Source organism: Choloepus didactylus, chromosome 9 (assembly GCF_015220235.1).
Source record: "Choloepus didactylus isolate mChoDid1 chromosome 9, mChoDid1.pri, whole genome shotgun sequence".
NCBI lineage: Eukaryota > Metazoa > Chordata > Mammalia > Pilosa > Megalonychidae > Choloepus > Choloepus didactylus.
The window spans coordinates 61235763-61248416 of NC_051315.1; the positions used below are offsets into that span (position 1 = coordinate 61235763).

General features: G+C 37.0%; 1 protein-coding gene across 1 annotated transcript in view; it reads right to left on the minus strand.

Annotated features, from left to right (window-relative positions):
• Nucleotides 1-12410, minus strand: part of SLC25A12 (solute carrier family 25 member 12) — a 121901-nt gene extending 109491 nt beyond the window's left edge. Inside the window, exons 1-2 of the mRNA XM_037849346.1 lie at nucleotides 12243-12410; nucleotides 11271-11324 (exon numbers count right to left, since the gene is read on the minus strand). Coding sequence (XP_037705274.1) covers nucleotides 11271-11324; nucleotides 12243-12380 — 192 coding nt within the window. The 5' untranslated portion in view covers nucleotides 12381-12410. The remainder of the gene's footprint in view (nucleotides 1-11270; nucleotides 11325-12242) is intronic.
• Nucleotides 12411-12654: the final 244 nt, after the last annotated feature.

Below are 12654 nucleotides of genomic sequence, written 5' to 3' on the forward strand. Positions count from 1 at the left end.
ATTGGATAGTAGTAACTCTTTTGCAATTTACCAAACTTAACCTTAAGTGACCTTTAGAATGTATGCAACCTACATTACACGTTAACTATATTAACTAGACTTGGCGAAGAGCTTATACATAACCTTAAATTTCCACTGAATAAGGAAAAAAAGTTTAACTTAAAATTCAAAGACATGCAAGAGTGAAAAAACTAAATAGTCTAAATGATACAAATTGCCTTTGTTTAAATTATATCAGTTCAGAAACAGATCCTTCAAAGTTTTGTACTTCTAAAAGATTTTCCAGAGAATATCTATAAAGGAAAATCCTGATCTGCTGTGAATAGAGAGCTGGCTACATTTTAAAAATTATACAGTGTATCATGCTCAAGTATTTTCTTTTAAGTATGCACACCAAAACTATGCAATAGAACTAGAAGCACTACTTTTTGAGCCAAAATTCTGCTGAAATCAAATCTCTCAGGTTATTTTGCATTCATTGAAAAACACGTATTAAGCACCAACCATGTGCTGGGTACTACGTATGGGGCTGGGAATCCAGGGACCAGTAAGGCAGGGTTCCTGCCCTTCTTAAGTATCTCAGAGACAAGGGCATGATGGACACTGAATCCAATGCCAGAAAACTTGGGTTCCAATTCCCTGTCCCAGTAACTAGTTGGACATTCTTGGGCAAAGCAGGCAGCTTCTCTGAGCCTCTTTTATAACAAGAGGTTACAGAAAAATGCCTGTCTTATTACAAAGGGAAAACAAGATCTTAAATATCCAAGTCCTTGGAAATTGTAAAGCATGTTCATATTGAAATAATTATTGCAAAAAAAAAATGTAAAATATTAGAAAATCATGGAATCCCAGATTCCCACCTCACTTATCGAATTCTTCTGCTTTTGCCCAAACATGAAGCCGTCACTATTCTAACTCTTCATCTCTTTCCAAACCAAGGTTTCCTCGGACTTGGCTTCCATTATTCCTGGGCTCACTAGCTCAGTCCCAACTGGTCTAGGCAGTTTCATCTCTGCTTATCCAACATGTGGCTGTAATATGAGTCAAAACAAACTGTTTCTCTATGACTCTGTTCCAACTGAGATGAACTGACATTTTTTGGTCTTACTATCCTTTCAGTTTCAACAACTCAAATGACAACCACAATGTGTGATAACTTTAGATACCACAGAGAGCATTTCCCATATAGAAAAATGAATTACATGAACTCCAAAAGAGGATAATATGTACCAAGGCAGGAGCTGAGCATATGAAGCTAATCCTCTTGCTGTCCTTCACTATCACTGCTCTTACTTCTTACAGAAGCCAAATTTAGTCAGGAATGCATGCCCTTTTGCTGCATAAGCACTCTGCAGAAGGAGCAAAGACACAGTGGATCTGACACATCAGCCCTGTTACAATATGACAGTGTGGAATTCATTTTATTTTAATACATAAGCTCAATTAGAATGAAAGAGCATTCTATCATAAATAATATTTTAATGAGGAGAAAATAAATTTCAAACATATATGGTCACAATTTTTTTAAAATAGATTTTAATTAGTAGTGTAAAACTTTTCTGAAAATTACTAAAATCAACTACACATGCGTTAGGGAAAGAGTGCTTTAAACATGTGATTTTAATTGGCACTTTCAGCTGCATATTTCACACACGCTAGAAATAAAATCTTCCATTTGATTTTGCAAACAAAATTCTCCAGAAGCTTACCTTTATAACTCAGATTGCTTCCACTAAATATTGTGTGCTTATTTTTTTCTTTAATATATGTGTTTTTATTATACATTTTAGCAAGTCCTTCTGTCAGCCACTGAACACTGCAATTTCTAATAGAGGGAGGAGATACGGGATCCTTAACAAGGGTCTGAAGTCAACTGAAGTCACCAATTTTCCCCCCAAAATGGCCAAAACCTTGGAAATAACATAGTGACCCTGGAGAAACCAGTAACTAGAACTAGAATGCTTCCCAGGACAGATTAAATTGAATAAATAATTTGCATTGTTCTTAAGATAAATACTTCAATTTCTTGGCCTAGGTAACCATGGGAACATACAAGGAGCATACATATTTACAAGCCTGGGCAAATCATGTCTCCCTGGCAGTCAAGTTGCAGCTCCTAGGGGGAAAGAATGCCCTAATGTTGGTAATCCTTGACTGACTACCAATATTTTTGTCACAGAGAAAGAAGAACCTTTATCCTGGCAGGAAGCAGAAAAGATGAAAAGATTTAAGAAATAGATCAACCAAATGCAGTGTATGAATTTTGTTTGGATCCAGGTTTTAACAAAGCAACTTAAAACAAACAAACAAAGGAACCAGGAAAATGTCAACTCCGAATAGAAATTGATAATATTAAGAAATTTTTCTTTAGATGTTATAATGGTATTGCTGTTTGGTTGGTTGGTTTTCAGAGTCCTTATCTTTTAGAGATATATGTTGCAGTATTTATGGATGCAGTGATATGATGTCTGGTATTTGCTTAAAAATAATCCAGTGTGGATGAGATATAGATGCAACAAGATTAGCCATAATTGGTGAAGCTGGGTGATGGCTATATGGTAATTCATTATACTTTTCTCTCTAGTTTTGTATATTTTTAAAATTTTCCATAAGAAGTTTTTTAAAAGGCTACACAAAAATAATGAGATGACTATGTATGAACTAACACAGCTGTATTTCCAAGCAATATTATTAAGTAAAAAAGGCAAGTTGCATTAAAGCATATAAGCAAAGCTCCTCACATTTACTATATGACCCGAACAAGTTACTTAACCTTTCTGGGGCTCCGTTTCCTCATCTGTAAAATGGGAATAATAATTGTACCTACATTACAGAATAGTTTCAAGGATTAAACATGATGATCTGTATAAAGTGCTTAGAAGAGTACCTGATACATAACGACTCCATAAGCATTAACTACTATTATTATCATTATAAGCATTAACTACTATTATTATCATTAATGCTTTTTAAAACCACAAACAGTATATTTAAGTAAATGCACAGGAAAGATAGGGAAAGAAACACAACGAAGAACAGTGGTTACTTCTTAGGTGGCAGGGAAATACTGGGATTTGGGGTTGTGTTCAGAACGGATTTCAGGCTTTCAGCCGTATCCAGAATATTCTAACTGTTAATAAAAATAATGTATTTGTGTGTATGAATTGTAATTTAAGCAGCTCTAGGCTATGAGTTCTTAAGGACAGGGATGTCTTATTTATCATCATACCTCTAGCACATAGCATAGCACCTGGCTCTTAGTAGGGCAATCAATATCAAACTGCATTGAACTGGTAACTGCATCCAATTTTCCTTTAGGGAACACCCTCTCTCCCATTGTTCATGCATGTAATTCAAGTGGGGCTGACTCCACCCAAGTCCCAGAGGTGAGCATGTGACATGGCTCCAGCCAATGAGAGAAGTGCATCCTTCTGGTACACAGCAATGGGCCAATCAGATCCTACGAACAATAGCTCCTAGACTTAACCTGGATATTGGGAAAAAAGCACCTTCTTTCTGCCAGAAGTGCTAAAATGGTAGGACTTTAATCTGGTTCTGCCCCACATGGCAGAATCTGAAAATGAAGCCAGCACAAAGGAAAACAAAACTAAGATGAGAAGTGCATATTCCCCAGTGATATCAGTTAAGCACCTTGATCCAGACAACATGGCTAGAGCCAGTACCATCTGAGGCCCAAGCAAGTTGAACTGAATTTCTGTCACCACTGAAATGGTCTTGACTAATACATCTTCAAAATGTGTATTTCTTCTAGTTCTAGAAGCCCAACACCAACTATAGCAATGGCTTCTGTGAAAGATGCTTCAGCAATTTCAGCAGTATTAAGTAAAATATAGCAGGACAGAGTAGGGATATTGTGATTTAAAAAAAAAAGGTATGCACCAAGGATGAACTACATGTCTCTGTGTCTCAGTATTCCACAGCCTTTGGTTGGAATATTCTTCCTCCTCTGGTCCAGACTGACAAACTAAAGGTTCAGAAGAAAACTTTACAAACATTTTCTAAGGTCTTTTGAGTCTCTCAGGTCTCTTAGCCTGAGATCATAGCTAAGTCTATAAGTCTGCATGTCACAGACTTGAGGGAAATTACCTGTTCTAGCGGTGTTTTTGTTTGTGGGGATTTGGGAAGATCTCCAGATATGTCTCTGGAATATGAGTATATGTACATAATCATAAACACATATTAACATCCTAGTCTGTTTATAAGTCCAGCCCAGCTACTTCAGGAAGACAAGTGATTCAAATCCTATTCAGGAGAGGAAATTCCTCATCTCTTCTAAGAAGATATACATGTCAGGCATAGTCTAAATGTTACTTCATTTCATCTTTATTACATCCCTAAATAGTAAGTATGGTTATCTCTGCTCACACGGATGAGGAAACAGACTCAAAAGTAATGTAAACACCTAAAATCACAAAGCAAAAAGGAATCAAATGAGGATTCAAACCCAGGTTAGAATACAAAGCCCATGTAGGCTCCAGAGACACCATGCTGCCTCCTGGATGAAAATGGGTTAAGTTTTGGCTCAAGATGTTCTAGCACCCTCACTGACAAGAGGAAATGAAATTGGAAGAATTGCAGTCTACTTAAAATAGCCATCCATGAGAGAACATAGAAATATCTGAATATATCCATGATCTATTTAAAATGTATATTGAATCATTCCATTTCCAAGGTGAAAGATCTTCAGTGGCTTCTGCACTGCTCACAGAATAAAATCCAAATCCTTCTCCGTGGCCTACAAACAAGGCCCTCCTTGATCTGGCTCCTTCAGCCTCATGTCTTACTGGCTAGCCATTTGCCCACACGCTGGTCTCCTTTCTTTTTGACAAACATACCAAGCCCTTTCCCATATATAGGCCTTTGCCCATGTGTACCCTCTCTGGAACTCTCTCCACAACCCCACCTTATTCACTTTTTAGTTCTCAGCTCTAATACCACCTCCTCGAAGGCCTTCACTGACCGCCCACTCTAAAGTGGACTTTTCATCATTCTGTTTATTTCCTTATTGGACTTGTCATAATCTATAGTTAGCACTTTTTTTTTAATTTGTGGGCTTTTTTATTGTCTGTTTCATCCCTAAAATATGAGATCCTCTCCCCATTAAACTCCTGTCTTATCTCTATATAGTTATAACCTAGCACAATGCCTGGCCTGGCACACGGTGGGCAATTAAAAATGTATTGTTTTTTTTTTTTTTTTAATGTATTGATTGGTGATAGAACATAACATGGCATTCAATAGCACCAATACTATCTTTGCAATTATTTTTCAATCCTTCTGACTGATTCAAGGACAAAGTCTCAGTATGCTGCCAGTATGCCCTTAACACCTAAACATTTTTTTTAATCAAGAATTCTATATAGTTATGCGAAATACTTTATAAACTAAAGATAATCATCTTCATTTCCTAAATTCTGAAGAACTGGTGAAAATCCTCAACTAGTATGTCTGAGAAAACTGTACATCCTCTTTTGTGTGTCCCTTTCTGGGCTTAGTTAACCCAATTTATGCTGGAAAGTCTTCTTTTAGCTTCAGGTTCTGAATTGCTGAGTTTCTTCCTTTTTAATCATATACATGCTTGAATTTTAATACATACACATTGAGACTTTAATTTTACTACTCTTCCCCAACCAAGTTAACAAACTAATATCTATACTTCCTTATCTTTCTTAATGCTCATTAAGCCATATACAAACATAAATGTATGTGAAAATATACCTACACCCACATCTTTGAAGTGACTGTTATACAAAACTGGAATCATGTTTACGTACTTCTTTACATCTTTCTTTTTTCACCTAATAGTACACTGGAAATTCCTCTAAATCAGCTGGCATGGATCTGACTCATTCTTTTTAGTATCTGTTTAATTTTCCATGGTATGGCTATTCTATCATTTTGCTACCATTTCTCTTTGATAGCATTTACATGGTTTCCGTTTGGTTTTGTTTTTTTTTTTTGAGGAATAGTACTGCAATTAACACATATTCCTATAAGTACTTTTATTCCTCTGAGATAAATATCTCAAAAGTAGGATTGTTTGTTCAAACGTTGTCTTTTTGTTTGTTTTAAACCATTACCAGATTGCTTTCCAAAGTCTTTATTTCCAACAATAGCATACAAACACCTTTTTCTCCACATTTCAGCCTCAGCAGAGGTTATCATTCTTTAATATTTGATAATCTTATTGTAACTGTAACATTGGTGATACATACCCCACACTTTTGAAAACACTATCCTAATCTCTATTCCAACAAGATGGGAGGGTCTTCTGCTAAAAGTCCTGTTTAATTCCCCTCTCAGCCCCTGGCTACTGTCAAAAATAAGTAAATAAATACATAATATATAAACACATATTTGCTGAATAAAATAACTGTTATTTCTATTAAAAATTAATACATGATCATGAAAACTCTAATGAAGAACTACTCTTTGCTTTATATTAGTAGCATCTTCTTCCCACTTAGTCTGTAATCTAAAATAAAGACAGAAAAAATGCATTTGCTTTATTTTCTGTGGGATATGATCTGCAGTGTTACATTAGTGGTAATGAAAAAAAAAGAACAGGATTAAAATAATATTTCAGTCCCATGTTTCAGTACATGTTTGGTCTAGAATATATAGTTGTATGGTCTCAACATGTGCTGTTTTTACCATATAACACACTAACAAATGGACAATGGAAAATCTATCAACTGAAAAAAAAATAAAACATCGAAAAAAATAATAATTTACTTAAACAACGTTTGATAAACCTACTTTGTCACAAAACATTCACCAGATTAACTCTTCATTTTGAAATTTGTCAGCCTCATAATAAACAGGCTTTGAATTCCTGGTGTTACCCCTCACCTCCCTCTTCATTGCTTCTATTGTCTCCTTTTCTACTGTTTACTTTTGATGTAGCAAAATTGGATCAATGATAGTGTGTGGCTGAGAGAGGAAAAAGAAGAGAGATAAATCAAGAAATGACAGTTGCAAGGGTAGTAATAGTAAAATCTTAGCTTGACAATTGGCTGTAAAATTACAGCACAGTCTAACACGTAAGAATTCCTTTGTTGTGCTCTAATTTCATGAACTTGGGGGGCAGAAGGAAAGCAGAATCCTGGTGATACCACTTTTTTCTTTTAAACTAATAGAAAGTATAGCCCATCAAAATCTGAGAAGCAATGAAGAACATCGAAAAAATAAATCTACAGTACTCAAAATAATAATGCTTTACTTTTATAACACCTTCTCATGAAAGCTTGCACCCATAATTCCACTAAAAATAGATATGCCAATACTTTCAAACAGGAAGATTTTGTTGTTTATAAGACAAATGACTTTTGAGCCATATTGATATTTGTGAAAATTTACAATTAATGCCACAAATCTAAATTTTACAAAGAGCTTTCAACTGTATTTTTAAATTTCAAATAAAATCTTCCCTTTATAGTCTTTAAACAGCTCAAATAAATGATCTTGAACCCAAATGAACCCAAAATCCTACCAAAACCAATTCATACTAATAACAGAACAATCTATATCTATACCCTTTTGGTGAAACTCCTACTTTAAACTTCTATGGACCCATTCTCCCTAGTTCTCCTCCTTCTCCTTCCCACTTCAATTGTGGATATTACTTATAAATCAGTCCCTGATCCTCTGTCCTATTTCTTTTATAATTAATCCTCTTAACTACAAGGTTTCATCTACCACCTATGCAAATTTGTATCTGCCCAAACCTGACTTTAACTCAGTAGGACACAATTATTTAGCAACCAAATTTAACCAAAACAACAACAAAAATACTCCCAAAATAGAAGACTTATTGATTCACCTCTATCCTAAAAATGCCAGGTTCACTACTCTTTTCTTTACTTCCATATTTAATATCAAATTCAATAAACTGGTCCCTTACTAAGTCCCTGGTATGTCCTTCCTTTCCATTTTCCCAGTCATTAGCCACTGCAGGTCATTATCTCCCATGTAAATTATTTCAATGGCCTCTTAGCTGATCACTTGCCTACTTCCAATCACTCCACACTTTATCCAACATACACGAAGAGCTGTCAGAATTCACAACTTCAATTTACCCACTCAGAAACCTACAGTGCCTCCCTACTGTTTCAAATCCAAATCCCTGGGCCAACCGTTCTAGACAGCTACAGTACAAATGCACTTTTTTTAATCAAGACCCTAGGTGATCAGATATTTTCTCTAACTTTTTAGCAAAGCAGTTGTCATTAGCTCCTTTCAAATTTCTGTCTTTCAAAAATCACCTCCAGTCCCAAGATCCTACAAGCAGTATACTGTAAGTGTTAAGAATATGGGTTCTGGAGTTCGATTTGAATCTAGCCTCGAACACTTATGAACTAAGTGACATTAACAAAGTCGTTTAACCTCATCTATATAACGGGGATAATAAATCTACCCCGTAACATAAGGTTGCTATGAAAATTAACATAGAATCCTTAAAACACTAGGCCAATGTTCAATACACTGTAAATAATTAATACATGTTAGCCATTGTCATTATTATTAAACAGGCTTTCTGAACTGGGAAAGCCATGTGCTTGCTCTACCATAGGCTACACATTTGCCCTCACTACCCTTGACTCCCTCAACCACAGTCCATTAGCATTGGAAGGCACCTTAGAAAGGAGCTAGTCCATCACACATCCATCACCATCCAAGTCTTGGCTCAGTCCTCCCCTCTGGTTGTTCAATTCAGTATCTTCTACTGAACCAAGTACAAGTACATGGCACACAGCAAATGGTCCTCAGTCAGTTATTTGTTGAGTAAATATGTTGAATGCTAAAGAAATATGTAGTAGTATGTATTTTTATCTCTTCTACCCCTAAAATATTAATAAACCATATGCATCTATAATAAAACTTGCTAAACAATGTCCTATAGCTTTAAGTACCTATAGTTTGAAGTAGTCAAGCAAGGAATAAATCTTTAATGTTACTTGGTAATTATTTCAGTTGACTCAACTATCTTGTATATGGTGCTGCTTTATGCCTTCCTGCAGGCAGGTATCTGTGTCCTCTCTCTTATCTTTCAATAATGCCTAAGTCAACATCTAATTAGTGCTAAACACTTGGGCATGAATTCCACATAATGTTCAATATAACAATAAAATAAGGGCCTCAAAATAATGCATATGAAGAAAATATGTAAAAAGTATAATGTGTAAAGCATTAAATGAATAGCTAAGATTTAAAAGTTTTGTCAGAGCTAAGGCAGAGTCCTGACCTCCTTACCAGTATCTCCCTTTCACCTGCCCCACCCCACCCTGTAAAAAAAAAAACTAATCTATAGAAAATTGCAGATTTTTCTTCCATAGAATTTTTAAAGTTGAAAAAGAGCTCAATTCCCATATGTCCCTTATGTCCCACTGAGCCCCAAAGGAGAAAATCCAGGAAGGCTAACTAATAAGGGTGCAAAAAACAGACAGTGGCTGGGCGGGGAACTGAACCTAGTGTTCCCAACTTCTATCTAGGTTAGTGCTCTTCTCACTATATCATGAGACAGCTCAACTGATTTCTCCTATGCCTATTTAATCTAGAAAATAAAATTAATGATATCACATGAACTCCTCACAAAATAATTGCATATAATCATATGGTGTGGTTAGTACTGACATATTTTTGGCTGTTTTCAAGAATTCTTACAGGGAATAAAGGTTTCAAGCCATAAATGGAGCATTTCTCTTACAATTACTTTTGTTCTGGAAAAGATGTTTCCCTTATCAGATTTTACAAAATTTAAGATTACCATTTGCACTAATTCTTTTTCATGAACTGCACATATAAATGGTCATCTATGCAACCTCCCCAACAATAGTTTAAGTTCAACCACGTCTCAGATAAAAATGTCATCTATTCCAGGCTCATCAGCATATGTTAGAATCTGTTCCTAATATAGAATCATAGACTTTTGGAGCTGGAAAGAAACTTGGAGATCACTTCTCATTTTACCAAAGAAACTAAGGTCCAGCAGAGAACTGCCCAAGGTCAAAGTGCCTGCATAAGAACCCAGATCCAGAAAAGAAACTTCTCAAAAGAAAAATTCAGAGAAAAACACAATATTTAATGAAACATCTTAGCTTATCTCCTTTTAAATCTATTTCTTCTTTAAAAATTGTCATTTTGAAATAATTTAAAACTTACAAGGAAAATTGAAAGATAATGCAGGAACAATACATAAAACTCCAACATACATCCCAAACAGATACTCAGATTTACCAACTATTAGCATTTTACCACATTTGTTATATCATTCTATCTGTCTTCTAAACATGTCAAAGTTCATACATCATGTTCTTCTAATACTTAACACTTCCATGTACAATTTCTGAGAACAAGGACACTTGCTTAGGTAATCACCTAAGTACAGCTATCAAATTTAAGAAATTTAACATTGATATAAAGTATACAGGCCATATTCCAATTTTCTTTTCAATCATCCCAGTAATGTCATTTTACGCATTTTTTCTTCGATTATCAGCTCCAGGATGACATATTGTATTTAATTGTCATTGTTTGTTTAAATTCCCCATCTAAATCTACTTTTAAGTACAACTTCCTAAATAGGAAACTTCTGAATTTTAAGAAAAGAAAGCAAAACAAAAAGTTAAGCCCCAATCTTTTTTTTTTTTTTTTTAAAGATCTGTAGCAAAGTCACTTATCCTAAAAGCTGAGCAAAAGTTGAGGTGGATCTTGCAAGCATTTTAGAGAGTGACATTTTGTAACAAAACCCCAAAGGTCTATTGATTTAATGTAAATAAGTAGAGGGCAGAAAAAGATACAACTTAAGAATAGCTATAGCTGTAATATACTCTTATCTGTAGCAAGTTACATGGAGGATTGCTTATAATTAAGAAAACTTCATAAACATGCAACTTTCAAGGAAGGAAGAATTGTAGTCACCATTCCTATCAATTATACAAGAATGCCAATACATTTTGAAATTTCATTTTGGCCACTGCTTAAGGAAAACTGAAAATTCTACTTTTTAATCCTCTTCACATGTCTTATATATGTAAAGAAAAACAATAATTTGAGGAAAATCTTTTCTCAAACCTTAATAAAAAGGAAAATCTTTAATCAAACCTTAGAAGACTTATAAACTATGTTGTCTAGCCATGTTTGTAAAAATATACTAAAAAATAGATGATTCCTCAAAGCAAGAGCCTGAAAAGAGCTAAAAACTCACACAGTTGTTTTCAACAAAAAGTGCATTACATAAACCAATTTACCTGTAGGAATATGTTTCTTAACTCATGAGGATCACCTCGCTTGGTTGTCTGCACCTGTAAAACAAGTAAAATAAAAAGCCAATTAATGCTTAACTAAAGACCAAACAATGTCTTCAGATTAGACTTCACACCTCCAACAATCAGTGTTCTTATTTTTTAAAACAACCAAAAGCACTAACTGCTGATAACAACTGTCAAATTGGAGATCCGTGGCTGGAGGGCAGAAAGACAGACGTGAGAAGCCTGAGATACAGTAAATCCAAGGCGAAACGCTTCTTCTGAACTGGAAAGGGAAGGCAGTGAGATTCCATCTTTTACTTTACTCCCCATCTACTAGCAACACAGTAGCAACCACCGACCCTCAAATCAAGAGGCCAGCAAGAATGAGCAACAGAAAAGTTAAAACACCCAAGTTAATCGCATGGCCTATCAGGCATTCTTCCAGGTGGAAAGCAATGCTAGCATATAATTATTTCCGCGCCCCCCTCTTTCCCCACCCAACCTAAAATATGAGATCTACATCGTTTCCATAATGCTTTCCACATCCTGCAACCTGCAGCCGCACTGAGGCCCCAAACCATTCAATTGCTCACCCCCTCCCCCACCACAATACACAGATGCCTTAGTATCCCTCCGGCTTTACATGCCACTTCCTCCCACCCCTTTCCGACGGCCGCCAACTCCGGGATCACAAACTCATGCACCTAGAACAGGACACTACTCTTCTTTTCCGACCAGTGGTCCTCACAAGCCCGGTCAAACTCCCAATCTCTCCTCCTTCCCCTCCCCCAGTCGGGCATCCTCTCGCTCCGGTCCAAACCCGGCACAGCTCCCCCACCCGCGAGCTGGAGCCCCAGGACACGCTATCTAAGAACGAGGCAACGAAGCAAATGCAAAGAGGTGGGGAGCTAGAGGGAGGGCCCCCGGAATGTCTCTTATGCAATAAAGACAGCAGCAGAGAGCTGAAGTCACCTTGACCGCCATGCTGTGCTCGGAAGCTGAGGACGAGCGAGTGAGCAGGGCCGAGCTGTCAGGGCGCGCGCGTGCGCGCGCCGCCTCCCCAGCCGCGCCCGCCCTCCCTCCGCTCGCCGGCGCCGCGCGCGTCCCCATGCAAATGAGCTCCGGGAGGGCGGTGCGGAAAGTCGGCCCTGTGCCCCGGCCGGGAAGGAGCTGGTCCGCTTGCCGGCGGGAGGGTGAGAAGCGTCGACCAGGGCAGCGCTGCCCACGGGCAAAACTGGCAGTTCTGCCGCGCCGCGTGTTGCAAACAGCTGAGTCGTAGCCAGAAAAACCCAGATTTTCTAAGGCCTCTTAGTGGATGTGGTTTGGGGCGCCGACTTCAGCCAAAGTCGTTTTTCCCGAAGCTTAAACGGCCACTTGGGGCCTA